Source organism: Rana temporaria, chromosome 3 (genome assembly GCF_905171775.1).
Source record: "Rana temporaria chromosome 3, aRanTem1.1, whole genome shotgun sequence".
Classification (NCBI taxonomy): domain Eukaryota; kingdom Metazoa; phylum Chordata; class Amphibia; order Anura; family Ranidae; genus Rana; species Rana temporaria.
Window position 1 is genome coordinate 263,295,102 of NC_053491.1, and position 25,537 is coordinate 263,320,638.

Sequence of the window (25,537 nt, forward strand, 5' to 3'; positions counted from 1 at the left end):
GCCCAGCTCGGCAGAGACCCAATTTACACAGATTAACTGGATGAGAGCAAAGTAACTCTCATCTCCCTTCTAAATTTAACATAGCACCTGGACTGAAAGTACACAGGCGCTACATTTATTATAGCAAAAAGTAAAAAAGCATTTTTTCCAAATAGTCGCTTTATTTTTGTTTATAGCGCAAAAAATAAAATAGCAGAGGTGATCAAATACCACCAAAAAAAAAGCTCTATTTGTGGGGGGGGGGGGGGGGGGGGAGGACGTAAATTTTGTTTGGGAGCAATGTCGCACGGCCGCGCAATTGTCAGTTAAAGCGACGCAGTGCCAAATCGCAAACAGTGCTCTGGTAAGGAAGGGGGTAAATTCTTCCGGGCTGAAGTGGTTAAAAAAGTGGTACAGATAAATCGTATATACAACTACATAGATCAGACCAAAATAAGGGACAAATGAGGAGCTATGAGGGACAGAGGGACTGTGTTCCAAATCAAGGACTGTCCCCGGAAAATCAGGGACAGTTGGGAGCTATGAATGCATGTTGTCAGGATAAACACACCTGAGCGCTCAGCTTTGTACCAGGAAAAAAAAAGGGCCCAATCCTTCACAACAGTCACCATGGTAGCAGCTACCCAACCACAGCAACGTTTCTGGGCGGGGACCATCCTCCTATTGGTTCATCTCCCGATCGGTCACATACAGTAAAGCAGCCCTCTCCGTCCGTAAACAACAATGAGCAAATGAGCGCGGATTGGCAGGTCGCAGCCGCAGCCGAAAGCGGAGTCTCTGCGTTATTGGTCAGGAACGCTGTCACTCCAGCTAGCCTTTTCTCCAGGCGCATGCGTAGTGTGTGAAGCGGAGGTGCTGGTCCAGAGATTTGGGGTGTCCGTTCTAGCGGTGTCAGCGGTTATCCGGGCTCACCTGCTCCTGGAACAGTGCAAACATGCCGGTAATGATGGGCTGGGTTGGTGCCTGAGGGAAGGGCTTATGGTTTCTGTGTGTGGGGAGGTGATTCAGTAACATTGCCCATTCATCCTTCCTGCTTACATGCCAGCATTGTGTGGCCTATGGTTCAGGACACTGGGACTGAGCCCGAGTACAGTGAGCACTGCTGTCCCAGCATTGTACAGTCCATTCATCAATGGAGGAAGAACCTTAGGAGATTGCCATCTTATTGTGGGATTTGTATACATTGTCATTGATGTGTCAATGCAAATTACACATAGAGAACAATCATTTACTTCAGGTGTAGGCAACCTCTCAGATTGAGATCTGTCTGGACAGCACGGGGGCACTCTTAAGACCCCCCCACAGTAGTGTCCCCTGCCCCCTTCACACCACCCTCCCCCCATTGTGTCCTGTACCCCCCAAAACAGTATCATCTGCCCCCTTCACACCACCCTCCCCCCCCCCATTGTGTCCTGTACCCCCCAAAACAGTATCATCTGCCCCCTTCACATAACCCCCCCACTGTAGTGTCCTGTACCCCCCCCCCCCAATAAAAAACAGTGTCCTCTGTCCCCCTTCACATCACCCCCTCACTGTAGTGTCCTGTAACCTCCAAAACAGTGTCCCCTGCTCCCTTTACATCACCCCCCCATTGTGTCATTTACCCCCCAAAACAGTATTACCCTCCAAAATAGTGTCCTTTTCCCCCCTTAACATCACCCCCCCCCCACTGTAGCATCCTATACCCCCCAAAAACCTCTGCCCGCTTCACATCATGTCCTATACCCCCCAAAAACAGTGTCCTCTGCCCCCTTCACATCACCCTCTACTGTAGTAGTGTCGTATACCCCCCAAAAACAGTGTCCTCTTTCCCTCCCCAACCTTAATCCCTCCTCCTTACTGTAGTGTCCTCTGTTCCCCCTCCAACAGTGTCTGCACACCCTACATACACACAGGCTGTGCTGCTAGCACTTCCTACCTGCCAGTCTGTGTCCAGCAGAGCGGCAATCAGGAGACAACAAAGTTCTGGGTAGAAGGCAGGAGCAGTAGCTGCCGGAGTTAACATTTTATAAGCTGGTGATTGGTTGCTAGGCGGTCCCAGCAACCAATCACTGAGCAGCTCCCACTCCTGCCCTCCATTCAGCACTAAGCTGCCACCTGCACGCCATTCTGCAGTAAACAAGAGGGGCGGAGGCTGGGGGGAGGCAGAGCCATGGTCATGATTCACCTGTATGCTCCCTGTGGTCGATCGTGATCCATGGATTGCTGACCCCTGATTTAGAGGAAATCTAGGAAAGGTACACAGCCCAGTTTTTTGTTAACTGTTAAAGTGGAACTCCACCCAAAGCTGTTTTATTTGGTTTAAGATAGAGTGTGGAATGGTAAAATACCTGGCCCTTCCCTTCCCAGTGACAACATTGCAGCTCTCCAGCTCATTGGCTCCCATGTTCAGCAGCTCTCCAGCTCATTGGCGCCCATGTTCAGCAGCTCTCCAGCTCATTGGCTCCCATGTTCAGCAGCTCTCCAGCTCATTGGCTCCCATGTTCAGCAGCTCTCCAGCTCATTGGCTCCCATGTTCAGCAGCTCTCCAGCTCATTAGCGCCCATGTTCAGCAGCTCATTAGCACCCATGTTCAGCAGCTCTCCAGCTCATTAGCGCCCATGTTCAGCAGCTCATTAGCACCCATGTTCAGCAGCTCTCCAGCTCATTAGTATCCCTTGTTCAGCAGATCCCCAGCTCAGTAGTACCCCCAGCTTTGCCAATCCCCCATTCAGTAGCAGCCCCAGCTCTGCTGATCCCCCTCTCAGTAGTATTTCCCATCTCTGCTGACCCTCTGGTTTTCTGATATTCCTCTCTCTCTGGTCTCCTCTCACCTGCTGCACACCATATGTGACATTGCTAGTTTCTCCTGCTCCGGTCCCCCAACTTTGCTGATCCTCTGCCACTCAGTCCTCTCTCTTTCCGTTCTCCGCTTACCTTCCACTATAGTGTTCTCATGTCACACACCACATGTGCCATCTGCTAGTTGCTCCACTCCAGTCCGGACCCCACACACCTTCCTGCTGCTCCACGCTGCACAACAAATGTGACATCTGCACCAGACACTTCCAGAATATATACACATCGGAAGTGACTGCTGATGACGTTTTTCTGGTTCACTTGTTGGTTTCCCAGTGCATCCTGGGATATCTCATACCTGCAATACCTACAAAGCAAAGCTGAAGCAGAGCCTCAGGTGCTTCAAGCAAGCTTTGTCATAGACTTCTATGGAGGCTTTGAATATGCTTTTAAGCACTAAGAAGGTGACATGGGGTATAGTTTTTTGAAGCAAAGCAAACACAATGTGCAAACAAGACTGTAAGCTAACCATTTTATTTAGTGTCAGGTGTTTTGACTGGCATTCATAGTGCTTTTAAAAAAAAAGCATGTCCAATGCCACAGTTTGAAGCAATGTAAACAAGCCTGTATACAGGTACTGGCCAGATCACCAGGTGCAAACAGATGGGGGGGAAAAGAAAACAAATGCAGCCACCACATCTAATCATTTGTAAGCTGCAATATAATATGTTTTTGTATTGGGTTTTATTCTGGAAGTACTTATTTACACCCATGTGTTTTTAGTATGATCAGTGAACACCTGTGTGTGTTTCCATGCACTTTGATTTCTCTTGTGCACTTGACATGTGTCAACAAATGTGAAAAGATTAAAAAAAAAATGTTCTCGCATGCAGTGTTTTAGGCTCAGTTCATACAGTTGTGCCACGCTAACACCAGTTGGTATGCTGTGATGCAAGTCCTTCCTAAAGGACTTGCGCCACAAACCCCCACAGATGTCCACTGGGAACATTACCGCTGCCTTCCGTGAAATCAGAATGTACACACAATAAAACACCCCATTAATGTGAATGCAAAAGATTTGTGCCAATGTCATTGGTGGGCTGGCAAATGAGGTCTAGAAAAAGAAGCCGGTCACTGGAGACGGAATTTTTTAAAATGTCGGTGTGGGAAGCAGGACAAGGGAAGGGTGAAATGAGACCGAATGAATGAAAAGACTGTGGCATATGTAAGTTTTTTTTTATTTGGACTGATTTGATTTAGATGATGTGTGCATATCTGTAGAAGAAAGGGAATATGTGCGTTAACACATTGAGCATAATAAAATAGACATTTTCCAGTGAACTCTTTGTTAAAATTCTTTCCCCAGCACTTGTACAGTGTCTTGAAAAAGTATTTTATGTGATGGACCACTTGTATTTTATGTGATGGACCTCCGACCAACACAAAGTGGCACATAATTGTGAATAGGAAGAAAAGAGATAAATGGTTTTCAACATTTATGTTTTACAAATAAATATGTGAAAAGTGTTGCATATTCAATACTCATTAGTATTCATCCTTGTTACCAGCGCTAATTAGCCAGACATCAGGGGAACTCTTATGCCGCGTACACATAATGATGTGAAAAATTACATTTTTTTTTTTATGTCATTAAAAACGATCGTGTGTTTTCTTGTGAAAAAAAAAAAAAAAACGATCGTGTGTGGGCTCCAGAGCATTTTTTGCGACGTTGAAAATGGGCATTAAAAATTTAGAACATGCTCTAAATTTTCGCGTTGTTTTTAACGATCGTGTGTAGGCAAGGCCGGCTTAAAGGGGAGTTCCAGCCTTTTTTTATGTTTATTAAAAGTCAGCAGCTACAAAAAGTGTAGCTGCTGGCTTTTAATAAACAGACACTTACCTGGTCCACGGTTCCAGCGACGCGCCGGCCGGGGCTCCGCTCCTCTCCCCCCCTCTCCGGCCGGCGTCTTCTTTCCAAGTGTGGGCACCCGGCCGTGACAGCTTTAGGCTTCACGGCCGGGCACCCACTGCGCATGCGTGAGCGGCGCTGTGCCGTCCGATTGGACAGGCGATCACCTACAGGGAGGGGCTGCAGTAAGGCGATTGAGCTATTCGCCTTACCAGCCCCTCGGCGGAATGAGGAAGTGGGACAGGAAGTCCCCTTCTCCTGAAGCCCCCACTCCCTCCCCCCCAAAAAAAATTACATGCCAAATGTGGCATGTAAGGGGGCGAGGAGTGGATTAAGCGGAAGTTCCATTTTTGGGTGGAACTCTGCTTTAACAATAATCGGGTTGAAAAAAACGTTGTTTTTTCTAGACCATTAAAAATGGTAGTGTGTACGTGGCATTAGAGCTTACTGCATTCAAACATTTGGGCTCCTGCAATAGCCACTGACTGACACTGACTGACATTTCCTTGACCGACTGACCTTAGACGGTGGGGGTGTTTTATGGGGGTATGAGTTGGCTGTTTGGTTCACCTGGGCCATTGCACCCTTGCTCCATGACGGAGCATTGCCTCACACGCCCATTGTGTCATTAAGGTGGAGCACTGTACCCCTTGAGAGCAGTTTCAGCTGGCCCCTGGTGTGGTGGTATAGGGCTTGTTTGTGTGGGGAGCACTTCTTTGGGGAGGGTGGGCTTAGCTCCCTGTTGGGACTGCATCCCGCACCTCTTGTTCCATTACGAGGGATGGTGTAATTCTGTTCAAGTATGCAGGGTGGGGCACTTGGGTGAGTTTAGGTGTTTTTTTGGGGGGCTTACAGAGACTTTAGGGGGTTTATGCTAGCGCACATTATATGGTGATCATGCCATTACATTTGTAGGTGGGATTCCCATTTTTCATGTTTTTGGATTTTTTTCAACAATGGCTTTCTTCTTGCCAGTTGCCACTCTTCCATAAAGGCCAGATTTGTGGAGTGGACGACTAATAGTTGTCCTGTGGACAGATTCTCCCACCTGAGCTGTGGATCTCTGCTGCTCCTCCAGAGTTACCATGGGCCTCTTGGCTGCTTCTCTGATTAATGCTCTCCTATCCCAGCCTGTCAGTTTAGGTGGATGCCCATGTCTTGGTAGGTTTGCAGTTGTGCAATACTCTGTTCAATTTCATATGGGATTGAACAGTGCTCTGTGAAATGTTCAAACCTTGGGATCTTTTTTTTATAACCTAACCCTGTTTTAAACTTCTCCACAACTTTATCCCCGGCTAGTGTGTTCCTTGGCCGTCATGATGCTGTTTGTGCACTGAGGTTCTCTAACAAACCTCTGAGGACTTCACAGAACAGCTGCATTTATACTGAGATTAAATTACACACAAGTGGACTTTATTTACTAATTAGGTGACAGATTCTGAAGGCAATTTTTTCCATTAGATTTTAGTTGCACATAATTGTGAAGTGGAAGGGAGGGCGTCAATGTACGTCCTCCCAGAATCCTCCCAGAATCGCGCTCCCTCCGGACCCGGCTGATCACCGTAAATCGCCGCTGATAGCGGCGGTTTACCACGTGATCGCTCCGTCCAATGACGGAGCGATCACTAGTAAACAAACCAGCGTCATGTGATGACGCCGGTTCCTCCCTCTCCTCTCTGTACCGAACGGTACAGTGTGAGAGAGGAGAGGGGAGAGAGCGGAAGCAGCAGCAGCTGCTGCTGCTGCTGCGGGCTGGATCTGTGACACATGCAGTCACAGATCCAGCCATCCATCCCTCCCTGTGCAATACTCTGCAATGCCCCCATACTCTGCAATGCCCCCATACTCTGCAATGCCCCCATACTCTGCAATGCCCCAAAATACTCTGCAATGCCCCAAAATACTCTGCAATGCCCCAAAATACTCTGCAATGCCCCAAAATACTCTGCAATGCCCCGCAATACTCCGCAATACTCCACAATACCCCGCAATACCCCGCAATACCCCGCAATACTCTGCAATACCCCACAATACCCCACAATACCCCGCAATACCCCGCAATACCCCGCAATACCCCGCAATACCCCGCAATACTCTGCAATACTCTGCAATACTCTGCAATACTCTGCAATACCCCGCAATACTCCACAATACCCCACAATACCCCACAATACCCCGCAATACTCTGCAATACTCTGCAATACTCTGCAATACTCTGCAATACTCTGCAATACTCCGCAATACCCCACAATACTCCGCAATACCCCACAATACCCTGCAACGTCGTCTATGGGGATTTTTAAGTAGCAAAGTTTGGCGCCATTCCACGAGCGTGTGCAATTTAGAAGGGTGACATGTTGGGTATCTATTTACTCGGCGTAACTTCATCTTTCACATTTATGCAAAAGAATGAAGAAAAAATAAATTTGCCAAATTTTATAACGGAAACAAAGAAAAATTATTATTTTTTACAGAATTTTCAGTCTTTTTTCTCTTATAGCGCAAAAAATAAAAAACCCAACGGTGATTAAATACCACCAAAAGAAGCTCTATTTGTGTGAAAAAAAGGACGGAAATTTCATTTGGGTACAGTGTTGTATGACTGAGTAATTGTCATTCAAATTGTGAGAGCACCGAAAGCTGAAAATTGGTCTGGTTATTAAGGGGGTTTACGTGCCCAGTGGTCAAGTGGTTAACATGGAACATGTTCTATAGTGCAAATCTGCAGAATGCAAAAGGCACTAAAAATGCACCGGTGTGAATCAGGCCTTGGAGTAAAGGGGGCTGAATACAAATACACGCCTCACGTGAAATCTATTTATCATTTTCCTTCCACTTCACAATTATGTGCCACTTTGTGTTGGTCTATCACATAAAATCCCAACAAAAATACATTTACCTTTTTGGTTGTAAAATGACAAAATGTGGAAAATTTCAAGGGGTGTGAATACTTTTTCAAGGTACTATAGTTTACAACTTTCAGTGCTACTGGCTTGAGTATAAGCCAATCCGAATATAAGTCGAGGCACCTAATTTTACCACAAAAAAAATGGGAAAACTTATCGACTTGAGTATAAGCCTAGGGTGAGAAATGCAGCAGCTACTGTAAGTGGAAAAGAGGGTCAACAATGCCCATCTGCATGCCGCACTTTGGCCATCTGCAGCCTCATGTACCTGATCTCGAGCTGTGACATGGTCGGCGGCGTCCAGTGTAACAAAGCCCCACCTTCTCCTTGAGGACGAGAAAGAGGCGGGGCTTTTTTACACTGCACGGCCATCGACTGCAGTTAAAGCGGGGGTTCACCCTAAAAATTCTAACATTACATCCAGCATACGAACGACATTTACAGTATGCAGGTCTTTTTTTTTTTTTTTTTTCGCCGTACATACAGATATAGTGTGATTTTTCTCCCCGGCTTCCGGGTTCTGATTCCCGCGGGACTGGGCATTCCTATACTAACAACATTTACAGTATGCAGGTCTTTTTTTTTTTTCGCCGTACATACAGATATAGTGTGATTTTCTCCCCGGCTTCCGGGTTCTGATTCCCGCGGGACTGGGCGTTCCTACCCCTGGGTTAGATTATTGACGTGTTGTGAAAAAGTTCCCATGTCGCACAAGGCGCGTCACCAGTTTTCCGTAAATAGCCGAGCTGCGAGTCGGCGCTATACGGAGCCTGCGCCCGCCATATAGAGCTGACTGCGCAGAAGTCAGAAGACCTGCGTACTGTAAATGTTAGTATGCTGGATGTAATGTTAGTTTTTTTTAGGGTGAACCCCCGCTTTAAGTCTGCGTGTCACAGCTCTGGATCAGGTACGTGAGGCTGCATATGGACACAGCAAGACTTGGGTATAAGCCGAGGGGGGCTTTTTCAGCACAAAAAAATGTGCTGAAAAATTCGGCTTATACTCAAGTGTGTATATATACGGTACATCTATGAGAGAGGTGTGTGTGTGTGTGTGTGTGTGTGTGTAAGAACTCTCGTATGACAAAGGCTTTTCTCTGTTTATTGTTTCTGATCATGTGCAGTCTTTCATTTTACATTAAACGATAATCGTTCAGTCTGTTCTTGTATGAGAAAAATTTAGGAGCTTGTCCCTTTGGAAATTTTTGCTCAGAAGGTCGTACTAGGCTGTTGAAAGATGTATACACTCTATCAAAAAAACGTACGATCGTTCCTCAGACAAAAATGTTTGCATGATTTTCTTATAGTGTGTACGTGGCTTAAAGCGGAGCTCCACCCTAAAGTGGAACTCACGCTGATCGGAACCCTCCCCCCCTCCGGTGTCACATTTGACACCTTTCAGGGGGGAGGGGGGTGCAGATACCTGTCTAAAGACAGGTATTTGCACCCACTTCCGGCCACACAGTCTCGGGCAGACTGCGGGCATGACGTCACCCCCCCCCCCCCGGTTGTGTTCTGGGAACATTCGGCTCCCAGTACACAGCGGGAGCCAATCGGCAGGCGTAGCACGACTCGCGCATGCGCCGTAGGGAACCGGGCAGTGAAGCCGGATCGCTTCACTTTCTGGTTCCCTCACCGAGGATGGCGGGGGGGGGGGCCAGCAGAGTGACGAGCGATCGCTCGTCCTCTGCTGCGGACGTCACTGGACTCCAGGACAGGTAAGTGCCCTAATATTAAAAGTCAGCAGATGCAGTATTTGTAGCTGCTGGCTTTAAATATTTTTTTTTTCAGCGGAGCTCCGCTTTAAGACTTATGCCCCATTCATACTTGCGAATGGGGCTGTGTATGATTTCATGTGGGAGCCCCAGTGAGTTCCCACATAGGCCCCATTCACTCTTGCGAATTGGGCTAACTCTTACTTACTCCATAGGGCCTTTCACATATTCTGTCCTGATGAACAACCACAAATCATTCTAGAGAGCTCCAGCTAGTTATATAAAGTACACATTAATGCAGCATTTCTCAGCCTCTCACAGACTTTTAGAGCAGGGGTCTCAAACTCAAATTACCTGAGGGCCACAAGACAAGTTTTCATATCCCATGGGGTTCCGCATGCAAACTTTCAAACTTCAAAAACAACAGTACTGGTGTCAGCGGACGCATTATGAAACCCCAGCACTGGTGTCAGCGGACGCATTATTACCCCCAGCACTGGTGTCAGCGGACGCATTATTACCCCCAGCACTGGTGTCAGCGAACGCATTATTACCCCCAGCACTGGTGTCAGTGGATGCATTATTAACATCAGCACTGGTGTCAGTGGACGCATTAACAACAGCACTGGTGTCAGTGGATGCTTTATTAACCCCAGCACTGGTGTCAGCGGAAGCATTATTACCCACGGATCGGATCATTTTTCGGATCAGCAAAAAAAAAAAAAAAAAAAGTCTCCCCCACTGTAATATCCACATCTCCCTCCCCCACTGTAATATCCACATCTCCCTCCCCCACTGTAATATCCACATCTCCCTCCCCCACTGTAATATCCACACCCCCCCCCCCCACTGTAATATCCACATCTCTCCGGAGCTAGGCCAAAGCCGCGGCCATTCCTAATGCTATGGCCGCATAGCGTGACGATCTGAAGGGGGTGACCCGTTTGGATCACGGATCAACGGTGATCTGTTGCACCAATGCTCACAATCACGTCAGAACGAATGCCTAAGATACGACGGATCACTGCCTACGGCCTGAACGTAACCTACGCCCAGCCATATTCACGTACAACGTAAATGACGTAAAATACGACGGCTTGAGTTCCCTGGTCCATACCTTTGCATGGGTTGCGCCTCATATATGGGGAATAACTTTACGCCGGACGTACGACTTGCGTGAACCACGTATATTATGCGCCGGGCGCAAGTACCTTCGTGAATCGGCGTATCTCCCTTATTTGCATATGTGCATAGAAAATCAATGGGAGCGGCAAATGCGCCCAGCGTAAATATGTGCCCACGATACGACGGCGTAGGCAAGTTACGTCGGTCGTAGGAAGCCTATTTTTAGGCGTATCTCAGCTTGTGGGCACGGTGCATAGTTACACTTGCGCGGCGTATCTCGAGATACGTCGGCGTAAGTGCTTTGTGAATCCGGGCCAATAACTTTTGTGCAAACCAATCTAATATAAGCCTATATTTTTATTTTTTACCAAAAATATGTACAGAATACATATTGACCTAAATTTGATGAATAAATGTGTTTTTTTATTATATATTGGATATGTATTATAGCAGAAAGTAAAAAAAAAATATATATATATTTTTAAATTGTTGGTCCTTTTGTTGTTTGTAGTGCAAAGAAAATAAACACAGAGGTGATTAAATACCACCAAAAGAAAGCTCTATTAGTGAGAAAATAAATGACATCAATTTTGTTTAGGTACAACGTCGCACGACCGCATAATTGTCAAAGAAACACAGTGCCGTATTGCAAAAAAATGGCCTGGTCGTTAAAGGGGTAAATCCTTCCGGGACTAAAGTGGTTGATGTGGTTTTAAAGGCTGGAGGTTTTTTACCTTCATGCATTCTATGCATTAAATGAAAAAACCTTCTGTGTGCTGCCCCCCCCCCATACTCGCCTAAACCTCCTTTTGATCCAGCGATGCGCACGAGAGCCTTGGCTGTCCCGCGCTCCCTCTCCTCATTGGCCGAGTCAGCAGTGGGAGCAATTGGCTGTCAATCACAACCAGTGAGCCAATGAGGAGAGAGCAGGGCTCTATGTGTCTTATTGATCTTTAGAGCAGGGCTTGGGAGTGAGTACGCACTAGTGCCCCCATAGCAAACGGCTTGCTATTGGGGGCACTGGTCAGAGGGGAGGAGTCAGTAGCTCTGGCCAAGGACCCAAGAAGAGGAAGATCAGGGCTGCTCTGTGCAAAACCACTGCACACAGCAGGTAAGTATAAAGCCAAACCTTTATTACCACTTTAAATCTATGTACCCACCCAAAGCAGACTTCTGGCAACAATATATCATGTTGATGTGAACATGTAACAAATTGTTCTAAGAGCTTGTTTTTTTTTTTTTTTTGCATGATATTTTCCTTCATGCTGTTTCAAGGTGAATTTGAACACCTGGTCCTGATAATTGTTTTGTTTTGGCTGCATTTTCCTACCCATAGTATAACAAGTAGTGATTACATATATACTTTTGTAGCACCTTGCAGAGCACCTCTTGAATTTTTTAAGATTCTGTTAAATTGGGGAATAAACCCTTGTAAGTGTTGGTCCCAACCACCTGTGAGGTTTCTCTTTTCTTATAACCTACCCCAGAAAAGCATCTGCATTTATTGGTGATGCATACATATTTTAAAACTCTCCATTGTAGTAGTAACTCCTTGTGCTAGATCATGTTTAGGGTTCGTACGCACAGAGCTTAAAGGGGTTGTAAAGGTAAAAAATGTTTTTCCTAACTAGCTTCCTTTACCTTAGTGCAGTCCTCCTTCACTTACCTCATTCTTCGATTTTGCTTTTAAATGTCCTTATTTCTTCTGAGAAATCCTCACTTCCTGTTCTTCTGTCTGTAACTCCACACAGTAATGCAAGGCTTTCTCCCTGGTGTGAAGTGTCATGCTCGCCCCCTCCCTTGGACTACAGGAGAGTCAGGACGCCCACTAACACACAGCTCCTTTCTCTATCTGCAACGTAGAGAGCGTCCTGACTCTCCAGTAGTCCAAGGGAGGGAGCGAGAACGATACTCCACACCAGGAAGAAAGCCTCGCATTACTGTGTGGAGTTACAGACAGAAGAACAGGAAGTGAGGATTTCTCAGAAGAAATAAGGACATTTAAAAGCAAAATGGAAGGATGAGGTAAGTGAAGGAGGACTGCACTAAGGTAACGGAAGCTATTTAGGGAAAAAATTGTAAAAAAAAAAAACAGGCACTATAGTGCTTTTGCCTAGTTAGTTGTCCCTCTGTATTTTCTACAGTTCCTGGTTGATTCTGCCTGGTCTTGATTTTCCTTCTGTGTGCTGACCACGTTTATGATGGCTGCTGAGCCATGACAGCGTGGTCAGCTTAGGTGCCTCTGTAATAACAGCTCTCCCCTGTGCATCTCTGCATCTCCCCCCCCCTCTCTCCATGTCAGTTTTGTAGTGTTCAGCGAGAACATGATCTCCTCTCCTCCCTTTTTTTTTTACGTTTTTTTTTTTTTTTAACCCTACTGTATTTAAAGAGTAGGGCTCTCTGGTTCTTCCTGCATTGAATTGTATTGTAACAGTACTGTTTGCCCTCATGTTGTAAAGCGCTGCATACACTGTTGGTGCTATTTAAATTCATAATAATAATTATATAGTTTAGGCAGCTTTCTGAAATGGGGGGGAGGGGTTTGCTTAAAAAAAAAAAAAGTTGCCTGAAAAAAAATTACTATACTTGCTGTGTACTTTCTTTTGTGTGTGTTTGTTTTTTTTTTTTTAATTATGTTTTGTGGTAATTTTTTTCCTGTCTGTATTTACAGATCAACAAAGCAGAGAAACCTGAATCCTGTGATAATGTGAAAGTTGTAGTTCGATGTCGTCCGTTGAATGAGCGAGAGAAAGTTATGGGCAGCAGGATGGCTGTAAATGTTGATGAAATGAGGGGAACTATTGCTGTTCACAAAGTAGACTCTATGAATGAGCCCCCAAAGACTTTTACGTTTGACACAGTGTTTGGAATAGACAGTAACCAGCTGGATGTTTACAATTTAACAGCCAGGCCAATCATTGACTCTGTGCTAGAAGGCTACAATGGTAAGACCTCCAAAATGAGAAATATATTATGGAAAATAATGTGGGTCTAAAGTAGGGCTGTTACTGATTAACATTTTCGTGTTCGATTAATCGATTTACACGCAGCACATTCCTGCCTCAGATCTCCAACAATCTGCCTTTTTTTAGATAATTATCGGCCAATGCCAATTTTTTTAAAAAGGCCAAATATCGGCCGTTATATCGGTCGACCTCTACTCTTCAAGTAGGTAACAAAATAAATAATGCACTGGAGATAAAATCGATGTAGCTACATAAACTGTAAATAGTGCGAGTAATTCCAAACGGTAGCAAAAGCAGTCATGTAAACATGTAGCTAAGTATGATGCTGGTATAAAAATGTGTACAACGATGCCACTGCTGAATCCAGATGGGGAGGGGTTAACATCAGTCCGTTGGCATGTAGATGTCCCGTGAAGGGAACTATCACAACTCCCAGTGGATGGTTGTAGAATCCCAGGTTGGTAGAGGGAAGTGATAGAGGGAAGTGTAACAGCCCTTGCGTGTGGCAGTTAGTAAGGTCCCGCCAGCATGCAGATATGAAGGCACAGCAAAGGAGCCCTTCAGATGAACACGGTAAGCCCCGCTGGTGTCCGTGACATCACCGAATCTCCAACGGAACTCCCTGAAGACCAGGAAGACGGCAGAGAGGCGAGTACCGATCAAAAGAATTTTGATTGATCAAAAAAAATTACGATTAATCGAGGAACTAATCGTTAATTTTCTGCAGCCCTAGTCTAAAGCGTAAACATTTTTCACCTTAATGCATTCCTTACATTAACCACTTACCCCCCGGACCATATTGCTGCCCAAAGACCAGAGTACTTTTTGCGATTCGGGACTGCGTCGCTTTAACAGACAATTGCGCGGTCGTGCGACGTGGCTCCCAAACAAAATTGGCGTCCTTTTTTTCCCACAAATAGAGCTTACTTTTGGTGGTATTTGATCACCTCTGCGGTTTTTAGTTTTTGCGCTATAAACAAAAATAGAGAGCCAATTTTGAAAAAAAATAATATTTTTTACATTTTGCTATAATAAATATCCCCCAAAAATATATAAAAAAAAAAATTTTTCCTCAGTTTAGGCCGATACGTTTTCTTCTACATATTTTTCGTAAAAAAAAAATCGCAATAAGCGTTTATCGATTGGTTTGCGCAAAAGTTATAGCGTTTACAAAATAGGGGGTATTTTTATGTCATTTTTATTATATTTTTTTTACTAGTAATGGCGGCGATCAGCGATTTTTTTTTTTTCGGTATTGCAACATTATGGCGGACACTTCGGACACTTTTGACACATTTTTGGGACCATTGGCATTTTTATAGCGATCAGTGCTATAAAAATGCATTGGATTACTATAAAAATGCCACTGGCAGTGAAGGGGTTAACACTAGGGGGCGGGGAAGGGGTTAAGTATGCCTGGGTGTGTTCTTACTGTGGGGGGGGGGGTGGCCTCACTAGGGGAAACACTGATCCTCTGTTCATACATTGTATGAACCGAAGATCAGCATTTCCCCTGCTGACAGGACCGGGAGCTGTGTGTTTACACACACAGCTCCCGGTCCCCGCTCTGTAACGAGCGATCGCGTGTGCCCGGCGGCGATCGCGCCCGCCGGGCACACGCACGGGAGTCGGGGGCGAGCGGGGGGCTGGGAGAGAGGACGTCATATTACGTGCTCTCGCCCAGCAGAGCCACCTTGTGGACGTATAACGACGGTGCGCGGTCGGCAAGTGGTTAAGGTAAAAAATGTTTAGGTATCGGTTTTGGCCTCTCACCCCTCCATTTTACTTACTTGAACCCTCATTTCCAGCACTGTGCACTTCTGCAGCTCACCACTCGGTTCCGTGTCTCACTGGCTTTGCTGGGGCACAGGAACCATTGGCTCCCAGTGCTGTCAATCATAGTCAATGATTATCTTTGTCAATAGACGCTGCAGTGGGGCTCTGGAGCGAGCATGCACAAGTGCCCCCATTGGAAGCTCCTGGACAGGGAGGCGAGGCCAGGAGTGCCGACGAGGGGGCCCGAGAAGAGGAGGTTCAGGGCTGCTCAATGCAATTTCATTGCACAGAGTGGGTAAGTATAGAGGAGTTTTAAAAAATTCCTTTATAATCACTTTAATGTGTAGTTTATTTTAATACATTTTGTTTAGAAATATACTTTAAAAAAAAAAATGTATTTTAACTTTTGGCAGGTAATGAAATATTGCATAGGAATTGCAAATCGTTCTTGCACATATTACCAGAAGTGGGAGCTTTATGTTTACCAATGTATTTAGCTGCACTGTTGATAAACGTGCTTTTTACATGGAAGTTAATTTTAACAGCAATCTTCTCTTTGGATTATTTGTACATTTAACATGTTACATGCAGCTTATTTACCTGTAAAAACCTCCCTTGTGTAGACATACAAACCATGGGCCAGATCCACAAAAGGGATATGCAGGCGTATCTACTGATACGCCGTCGTATCCCTGTTTCTATCTATGCGACTGATTCACAGAATCAGTTACGCATAGATATTCCTAAGATCCGGCAGGTGTAATAGTTTTACACTGTCGGATCTTAGGATGCAGTACCGCGGCCGCCGCTGGGGGCATTTCTCGTCAAAATTCCGTGTCGGGTATGCAAATTAGCACTTACGGAAATCCACGAAGCGGTTTCCCTTCGTGTAGTCTCCGTAAGTTGTTAGTTTGCAAATGCAAAATTAGGGCTACTTTTACAAAGTGTAAACTTAGTACACCATGTAAAAGTAGACCCTTCTTTCCCGCGACGCTGTCAAATTATTTTTAAATTTTTTATTTTTTTTTCTGCTGCATCTCTTTTTTTTTTTCCCGACGCAACTTTTTTTACCCGGCGCGATTCACAAAACTCGGCGTAACGTAACTTCGCGCAAAGCACGTCGGGAAAATCGCGTCGGGAGCATGCGCAGTACGTCCGGCACGGGAGCGCGCCTAATTTAAATGGGACTCGCCCCATTAGATTGGGCACGCCTTGCGCCGGACAGATTTAAGTTGCACAGCCGAAAATTTCTAGGTAAGTGCTTTGTGGATCGGGCACTTAGGTAGAAATTTTGCGGCGGTGTAACTTAAATAGGAAGATTTAAGTTAAGCCCGCTGGCTGTGGATCTGGCCCCATGAAACTGCTGCTGAATACCACCTTCCCGCTGTCTCCCCCAACAGCTATATAAAAGGCTAGATGGGGTGAAGTAGCTAGGCCAGCTTAGGCAGTAATTTAACATTTCCAGAAGAGGGGGGGGGGGGGCTATGTTGTGAAAGGAGAGTGGAAGCTGTGGTGACTCGTTTGGGAGGAGCTCCCTCTACTAACTATCCAATGTTGGCACCCCCTGTAAGTACCTAAACGTGACCTGGTATTACCCTGTTTCCGTCCCTGTACAGGAAGAAAGCAGCACATGGAGCCAGTCAGTTTATGTTGATAGGTGGAGAAAGCAGAGTGTACTACTTCTCCTTTCACCGTCCAGTCACAGGTTGGGTTAGGTCCAGAATGACATGGGTTTGGAAGAAATGGATTGAATTATGCTGGCCATCTGACTAAAGACATCTGGTACCAGAAAAAAACTACAGTATAGTGGAAATCTCTGGACTAGAAAAGAATATTGCAGCAACAGCTGGTTAACTTTTTTTTTTTTTATTGGTTTCTAATTTTACTTTTGTTTTTGTTGCCTGGGGTTCTGCTTTATTGAACAGAGCTTTTTGCCTGTTGAGTGTGCCTAAAGGCATCACATAAAAGCCCGTATAGAGGAGCTACAAGGCTGTTTTTATAGTGTTTTAGTTGCTTAGGTGTTGGAGTGTATGCTATCGGCATGAGTTCAGGCAAAATTAGGTGAATAACTATAAATACTGTGTAGGTTTTCTTGTTCTGATTAACCCAATCATGACTAGTTACCTTCAGGGTGAAGAGTAGATTAATCAGAGATGCACACTGTCTTAGTATCCTAACACCCATAATATAGCTAATAAAGATCTGAACTGACTTACCTGATCCTGAAGTGTTGATTACCTAAAAAGAGTAGGTGTCATTCCACTACATGGCCAGTGTTTCCATATTGTGCTGTGTGGAAATGTATAGATCTTTCCTTCTGTGACTCACTATTTTTATACTGGTTTGTCCGTACCATCATTGGAGAAGTAATTATATAACGTATTATTATTTTTTTAATCAAATGTAGTGACTGTTTTTATAATGTGTTATTGCTTGTATCCTGATTATACAAGCTTTCATATTCATCAGTATTCAACACTAATAGACTATTTGATAATTAAGTTCTACATTCTGTGTGCCATGTGTAAGATGGCAAAATCATATTGCCAGTGTGACACACATTCCCTTGAGCTGATCTGGGCCATTCCAGGGGAAGGAGCTAGCAGCACAATTATCCCTTTCACAACTGTGATCCTGGCATGTGAAAATGAAGTCTGTTACTGAATAGAATATTGTTTGTCTAGCATTGTGTGCTATGAATATGAATGGAGTTCTATGTATAAGGGAGTCAGTCCACCCAGCTGATATTTTAGTTCTGTGATGTCTGCTATCTCTCATGGACTCTGATAGCAAGGTCTCTGTGCTTTGTGTTTTCAAGCTTGTTCGTGACAACAGGGTTCTACTCTGCCCGTTGACATTTTGGAGAGTGCAAAATCTGGATCAGCTTCCAGGTTTTATTGTCAAAGTTTAACCACTTGAAGTCCAGGCCTTTTCTGGCACCTTTTGTTTTTTACATGTAAAAATATGTATTTTTTTGTTAGAAAATTAGTCATAACCCCTAAACATTATATATTTTTTGAAAGCGGAAGCCATAGAGAATAAAATGGTGGTGTTTTTTTTTTTTTTTTTTTACAGTGGCTGGTCGATTGGGACTCCTGGTGGGATGGGAGATCCCGTTAAAGCCACGGGAGGGGGAAATCCACTAGGATTGCTTTTACAAGAGCTAACGAGGTCAGCTGGTAAATTCCTTAAAGAGTCTTACAGGTTTCTCTGTCTGAAATCTACATACTAGCAAGCGATTAAACTTTCTAAGAAATACAGACAGGGCTAAGGAAAATGTAGTTACTGGCAACAAACTACACCTGTCAAAGGATGCCAGTAAAGGCTGGTCAAAGCGAAAGGGATGCAAACAAGTTCAAGTTAAGGTGAGAACGCTGGTGTGATGTGGAGAATATTTATCGGCGTATACCGTGCACTTTTTTGCCCTGAAAATCAGGGCAAAATCGTGGGTGCGCGATATACGCCGATCCCCGTTTTCCCGTTTTTAGTCGGGCAGGCTCGGCTCCTCTCGCGCTCACGTCCTGGACGTACAGGACGTGAGCGCGAGAGTAGCCGAGCCTGCCCGACTATACACGATTGTACTGCGCTCGGTATATGCCGGCACAGTATTCAAACTCGGCGCGGGGAGGACGCCGCAGAAGGACGCCGGACCCGACGAAGAGGACACCCGAAGCCGCAGACGGACGCCGGACCCGACGAGGCCGCCGATGGATGCCGTGCAAGACACTAAAACTGTAAGTACAAAAATCTTTTTTCCACAGGAATGCGGGTCCACTTTAGGGGTGCACGCTATACGCCGGGGCGCGCAATACCCCGATAAATACGGTACCTGTTATGCCCTTCCATTTCCACCACCAGTGTTGTCTATATAATAGACTTACTTTTTGGTTATTGTATTTTAATATACAGTGCCATGCAATATTCACTCCCCCCCTGGCATTTTTCCTGTTTTGTTAAATTACAGCCTTTTGTTCAATTTTTTTTTTTATCTGAATTATATTGATGGATCAGAACACAATAGTCTAAGTTGGTGAAGTAAAATTAGAAAAATATATACATAAAACTATTTTTCAGAAATAAACTGATAATTGGCATGTGCGTATGTATTCACCCCCTTTGTTATGAAGCCCATAAAAAGCTCTGGTGCAACCAATTACCTTCAGAAGTCACATAATAAGTGAAATGATGTCCACCTGTGTGCAATCTAAGTGTCACATTACACATACACACCTTTTTGAAAGGCCCCAGAGGCTGCAACACCTAAGCAAGAGGCACCACTAACCAAACACTGCCATGAAGACCAAGGAAAAAAAAGTAAGGCACAATGTTGTTGAGAAGTACAAGTCAGGGTTAGGTTATAAAAAAATATCTAAATTTTTGATGATCCCTAGGAGCACCATCAAATCTATCATAACCAAATGGAAAGAACAAGGCACAACAGCAAACATGCCAAGAGATGGGTGCACACCAAAACTCATGGACCGGGCAAGGAGGGCATTGATCAGAGAGGCAGTCCAGAGACCTAAGCTAACCCTGGAGGAGCTGCAGAGTTCCATAGCAGAGACTGGAGTATCTGTACATAGGACGATAATAAGCCGTACGCTCCATAGAGTTGGGCTTTATGGCGGAGTGGCCAGAAGAAAGCCATTACTTTCAGCAAAAAACAAAATGTCACGTTTTGAGTTTGTGGGAAAGATGGATGGTGCTAAATGCAGGGATATTCTTGAGCAAAATCTGTACCACTTTGTGTGTGATTTGAGGCTAGGATAGAGGTTCACCTTCCAGCAGGACAATGACCCCAAACACACTGCTAAAGCATCACTTGAGTGGTTTAAGGGGAAACATGTAAATGTGTTGTCATGACCTAGTCAAAGCCCAGACCTCAATCCAATAGAAAATCTGTGGTCATACTTAAAGATTGCTGTTTACAAGTGCAAACCATCCAACGTGAAGGAGCTGGAGCAGTTTTGCAATGAGGAATGGGCAAAAATCTCAGTGGTAAGATGTGGCAAGCTCATAGAGACTTATCCAAAGTGACTTTGGGCTTTGATAGCCGAAAAAGGTGGCTCTACAAAGTATTGACTTTAGGGGGGTGAATAATTATACACGTTGACTTTTTCTGTTATTTTGTCCTATTTGTTTGCTTCACAATAAAAAAAAAACATCTTCAAAGTTGTGGGCATGTTCTGTAAATTAAATGATGCAAATCCTCAAACAATCCATGTTAATTCCAGGTTGTGAGGAAACAAAACACAAAAAATGCCAAGGGGGTGAATACTTTTGCAAGGCCCTGTTGAAGTTTTTGCTTTGAAACACATTCTCCATCAGGTTGGCTTTTTTTGGGTCTTCTCAGCCACCATCTACACCAGTGTACCATGGGCGTTACATCTGGCTAATTGGTGACATCACTCCCGGTCGCACACTTTACAGCCCTAGAGAGCGGCCATACTGTTGGTTACCTGTAGGTTACCTTGCGGACAGCGTCGGCATACAACAGTGGCTTTGATTTAACAAAACAAACTATAACCCAGGCCATGAAGGACCAGGTTGAAAATTAGGCCTGTGTCATAGACATACATGTTATTCTGTACCCCGGAGTACAGCAGTCTACATTGTTGGCCTTCATATCAGAAAGCAATGATAGAGAAAGCAAATGAGGAAAAGAGAGAGAGAGAGTAAGATAGAGAAAGTAGAGGAAAAGAGGAGCCCCAGAAGAGGGCGAGTATCACAAGGACGGAAGGGAATAACTTATCCATGGTTTCCAGACTTTCAAAAATTTTGCATGCGAATCCTTCAATATACTGGACATCAGCTCATCAATCATCATAGCCGTCATTCTGGTTCTCACCCCCTGGAAAGCAACAGACCGAGTCTTCCAGGCCTGGGCAATGGCCCTCTTGGCAGAAATAAAAAGGTACGTGGCCGATTTCTGTTGGGGTGCAAATAGGCCCGGTATAGGGCAATGTAAGAGAGCCAGTCGGGCATCCTAACGGATTGTCATATGAAATAATGTCTGCAATAGGCCGAAGACCCCGGACCAGAAGCCGATCAAGCGTGGGCAAGACCACCATATATGTAGGACCTCCCCACGTTGACCACAATTCCGAAAGTATCTATCACTGCTGCAAGGATAAGCATGGGACAGTCTAGCCGGGACCCAGTACCACCGCAGGAGCAGTTTATAAGCGGCCTCTAGGATGGAAGTGTTAAACAAACATTTTGCAATTGATGTCCAGGCTTTGCTCCAGTCCTCCCCCCTCAAAACCAGATCCAAGGTCTCACTCCCATTGTGTCACATAGGAAAGGGTTGATAAAGATGACCTGCTATTAAAAGAGACATAAAGCGATGAAATAAGACCTGGGGACCCCAGAGAATGTAAACAAGTATGTTCGAAATAAGTCGTACGAAAAGGAAAAGGTGGAAGTACGAAGAAGAGATAACATCCAATTGCAAGTAATGGAAATGCTCTTGTCTGGGAATCTAGTGTGTCTCCTGAAGGGCCTCCCATGATGGAAACGAACATGCAGATAAAAAGTGTTTCACTCTGGAGAAGCCGTGAGTGGTTTACCAGGAGAAGGAGCGGGGTTGTTCCAACCCCGGAAGAAAAAGACGGTTATTGACAATTGGTAGGTGAGGTAGGAAGGGGACATCAAGTTCCTGGAATATCTAACAAAATCCCACAGCTTGAAAATATGAAGCATTAAAGGGCTTAGCATAGGGGACGTAATCTATGAGGAAGCCAGAGCAACGCTTCTAAAGAAATCGGGGCACAATTAGGTATTTCTGACGTCCCATTATGGGTGCTTTTGGAAGTGGCATGTAACATGGACAGTTGAGAGATCTGAGCCGCCCAATAATACTTGGCCAGATTATTAACTCCCAAGCCGCCTTGTAATCTGTGAGTGTAGAGCGTCAATCTGGGAACTTTGGGGTGTTTGTGGGCCCATATAAACCAAAGGTTTCTATTCTGTAAAAGACGTAGGAAGAAAGTATGGGCAAGGTCCGAAAAAATAGAGGGCCTTGGGGAGGATCATCATTTTAGCTGCATGGATCGGGTCTATCCAAGAAAGGGAGGGAAATTTCCAGGAGTAGAGAAGAGAGGTCTGGGAGCACAGTAGATAGTAGTTGGCTGAGAACAAAGTGGAGTACGAGGAAGTGAGTTTAATCCCCAGATAATTAATGGAATGAGATGCCCAGCGATAAGGGTATTGGGACTGTAGATGCAGGTCTAGGTCATCAGGAAGGGTTATATTCAGTGCTGTGGTCTTAGAAAGTTTAATACGAAGGCCCGAGATAGCGGAAAAGTTATCCAGCGTCACCTGAAGGTTGGGAAGAGTAATGATAGGATTGGTAAGAACCAGGAGGGCATTGTCTGCATAAAAGTTTGCCTTGTAATGGGTACCTGCATAAGGAACGCCAGAGATGTCGGAGTTATCGTGGAGGGCCATGGCCAGAGTCTTCAATGCAAGAATAAAAAGCGCTGGTGACAGTGGACAGCGAGTCAGGAGGAAGTAGAGAGGAGACATTGCTGGAACGGGCAGCAGATGAGTTTTTCATACTCCACGTTTGTGCTCACCTTCCATCAGTGGACACCACTGTTTACACCATCGTTTGTCGCTTTAAAACAAGCTGACCCTCTGTTTCTGTCTACGAATCTGAGTTGGAGCAAGTACACCCACGGTGAGGTTCCAGTCCAGGCTTACAGCCATCTATCGGGATATCCTGTGTTGAGTCTACCATTGGGCCATCGTCCAGCCGAGCAGATTCGAGTGGAGTCCTTCCATGCGTTTATGATCTGTTGTCGCTGACAAGCAGACCCACGCTATCTGGTAAGAGTATTCCATCTACTCCTGTTTTTACCGTGCAGAAAGTCTTTCCCATGATGAGGATGTGGCCATACACCCCCTATTGATGGACTTTTGCTTTGTTTTTTGTTTTCATTTTTAATGGACACTTATTCACAGGCTACTGTGATCTTATCATCACAGGCTACTGTGATCTTATCATATTGATGCATGGTTTTCACTTGTTTACTCCTTATAAGTGTTTTGCTAGCGCTGCATATTTTTTCACTGTGACAGTGGACAGCCCTGCCTTGTGCCCCCGGAAAATCGGGAAGGCTGACAAAAAAAAACCGACGTATTTAACTGATGCTGTAGGGAACGAGTATAGGGCTTTAGTCCAGGCCAGGAAATCTCCTCCAAAGCCCCACCGCATGAGCACAAATTCTAAATAGTCCCAAGAAAGCGAATCAAACTCTTTGTATATGTCGAGAGACAATAAAAAGCCTGGTATTTTACATTGGTGTAAAATAGTATTTAAGTGTATGACCTTGCGGATATTATCACCCGCCTGCCTGCCTGGGACGAAGCCCATCTGGTCCCTATGTATAAGGGTTTGAAGGTATGTATTGACACCGGTGCTCAGAACCTTCCCCAAAACCTTCATATCTGCGTTCAACAAGGAGATGGGTGTCAGGAAAGGTTCCATCCGCTGGTGCTATTTGTTACCTGGCTTGCAGTACTGTGTCTCACCAGCAGGTGTCTCCTGACAGTTCCAAACTGTCGGGAGAACTTTCCCCTGCTGGTGTTATATCACCCTTGGGACGCAGTACTGGTCTCCACCAGCGGATGGACCCCGGCAGTGTGGAGCAGACTACCTTTACTGCGCTCAGGTGTGACCTGAACTCCATTACTGCACACCTCTACAAATACCCGGCGAGCTCAAGCAGACCTCGCCCTGGTATCGTTCTACCTCCCGGACCTGAGCCTGTTATCTGACCCTGCGATCTGGACTCTGTTTCTGTTCCCCATCCTGGACCCGTCCTTCCTTTTGCCGGTTTACCTTGGTTCCTGTTCCCCCTTGGATTCCTGCCCCGCAGCCTGTCCATCCATCCGCTCCCTGCTCCGCTGTGTCCCCCATCCTCACCCATCTGCTGACTTCCCCTGTGTATGACCCCGGCCTGGCTTTGTTTACGAATACGGTATTTCCCCCGATTGTATATGCTATTTGTTGCACACTGGTTGTCTTCACTTATTTGTTAATAAACACCTTTTTAACTTCACCGCATACATTGTTGGTCTCCTCTGTGCAGTCATACAGTGCTGGTCTACTATATTCTCCTGACAATGGGTCTGAACGCCTGAGGCTCATTGACCTCATCCGATGTTTTATGAATCATGGTAATGTAAGCTTTAAGGGATTCTGAAGAAGGCTGCAAAAATGCATAAAAAACACCAGTGTTGCGTTTTTGATGCGGTTTCTGCGTCACATGACCTATGAAAAAAGCACCATATGATCGCTCTAAAAACTCTGCAAAACCGCGTGTTTTTTTGGTGGCCATTATTGCCACCTTTTGTGTTTTTTTTCCAATAATAAAAAAAAGATATATCAGTGCATCCCTAGTAGAATAGTAGAAGCAGACCGTTTAGATCACTCACTGATTTGTTTTATATAATTTTTTAAGATTTCTATTTGTAAATGTCCAAGTTTGCCCATGTGCCAAGACATTACAAAGGTTCATATTCTAAATGTTATGTCACTTATTCTACATTGATACTGAGAATCCAGTACTCAGTAGGAACAGTGAGAACCCATGGAAGGGAAGGGCAGAGTCAGGAATTCACTACTGGCTATTATTATCCTCATTAGCCCTGAAAAAACAGACAATGTATAAAAATGTTAACTGTATCATATGGTGAACAAATGTTCTAAGAAAACTTTGTCCAGCTGTGAATTATGCAGAATGACCATCATGCCAGGCCTGGTGAGCCAGGATTTCATTTCAGAAAAATGTTACCAACTCCGCTTTGTGCTGCTTCTCTGCAGCTGCCCTTGGCCTCACTTCACTTATCTAAAATGTATTCTGAAAACACTGAACAGGCCAGGAGATAATGCAGAATGTGTTTTACTGAAAATCCACTATATTTAAAGGCTATATGGAATACAAATAAAAACCCAGAAAAGAAATATCGGCACCCAATGCGATGTGAAGTCAAAATATCAGTTTTAGCCCAGGTTCACACTGGGTACGATTTTCTTCGATTTGAGATGCGATTTCACATGTGAAATCGCATCTCAAATCGGCGGCAATTGACGGCAATGACACCGTCCTAATCGGTGCGGCGCCGCATCTGCGGCGCTGCACCGATTTCAAAAAGTAGTTCCTGTACTACTTTTTGCGATTTCGGGCCGCGATTTACATTGACATCTGTGCAGAAACCTGCACAGATGTCTCTTAAATCGCGGCCGAAATCGGGACTGCCAGCGGGAGTGAAGCTGCGCGAGTTCAGCTGAACTCGCACGGCTTCACTCCCGCAGCCCAGTGTGAACCAGGGCTAATGCTCCAAGTGAATCAGTTGG

General features: G+C 45.1%; 1 protein-coding gene across 4 annotated transcripts in view; it reads left to right on the top strand.

Annotated features, from left to right (window-relative positions):
- The first annotated feature begins 788 nt into the window (after nt 1-788).
- The window catches only part of KIF3A (kinesin family member 3A), a 108,068-nt gene continuing 83,319 nt past the window's right edge, over nt 789-25,537 (top strand). For 2 of the 4 annotated variants that reach the window (XM_040344630.1, XM_040344631.1), the window contains exons 1-2: nt 789-940; nt 13,104-13,377. In XM_040344630.1, the coding sequence (XP_040200564.1) occupies nt 935-940; nt 13,104-13,377 (280 nt within the window). In that variant the 5' untranslated portion in view covers nt 789-934. The remainder of the gene's footprint in view (nt 941-13,103; nt 13,378-25,537) is intronic. The other 2 variants (XM_040344633.1, XM_040344634.1) reach the window with 2 other exon arrangements.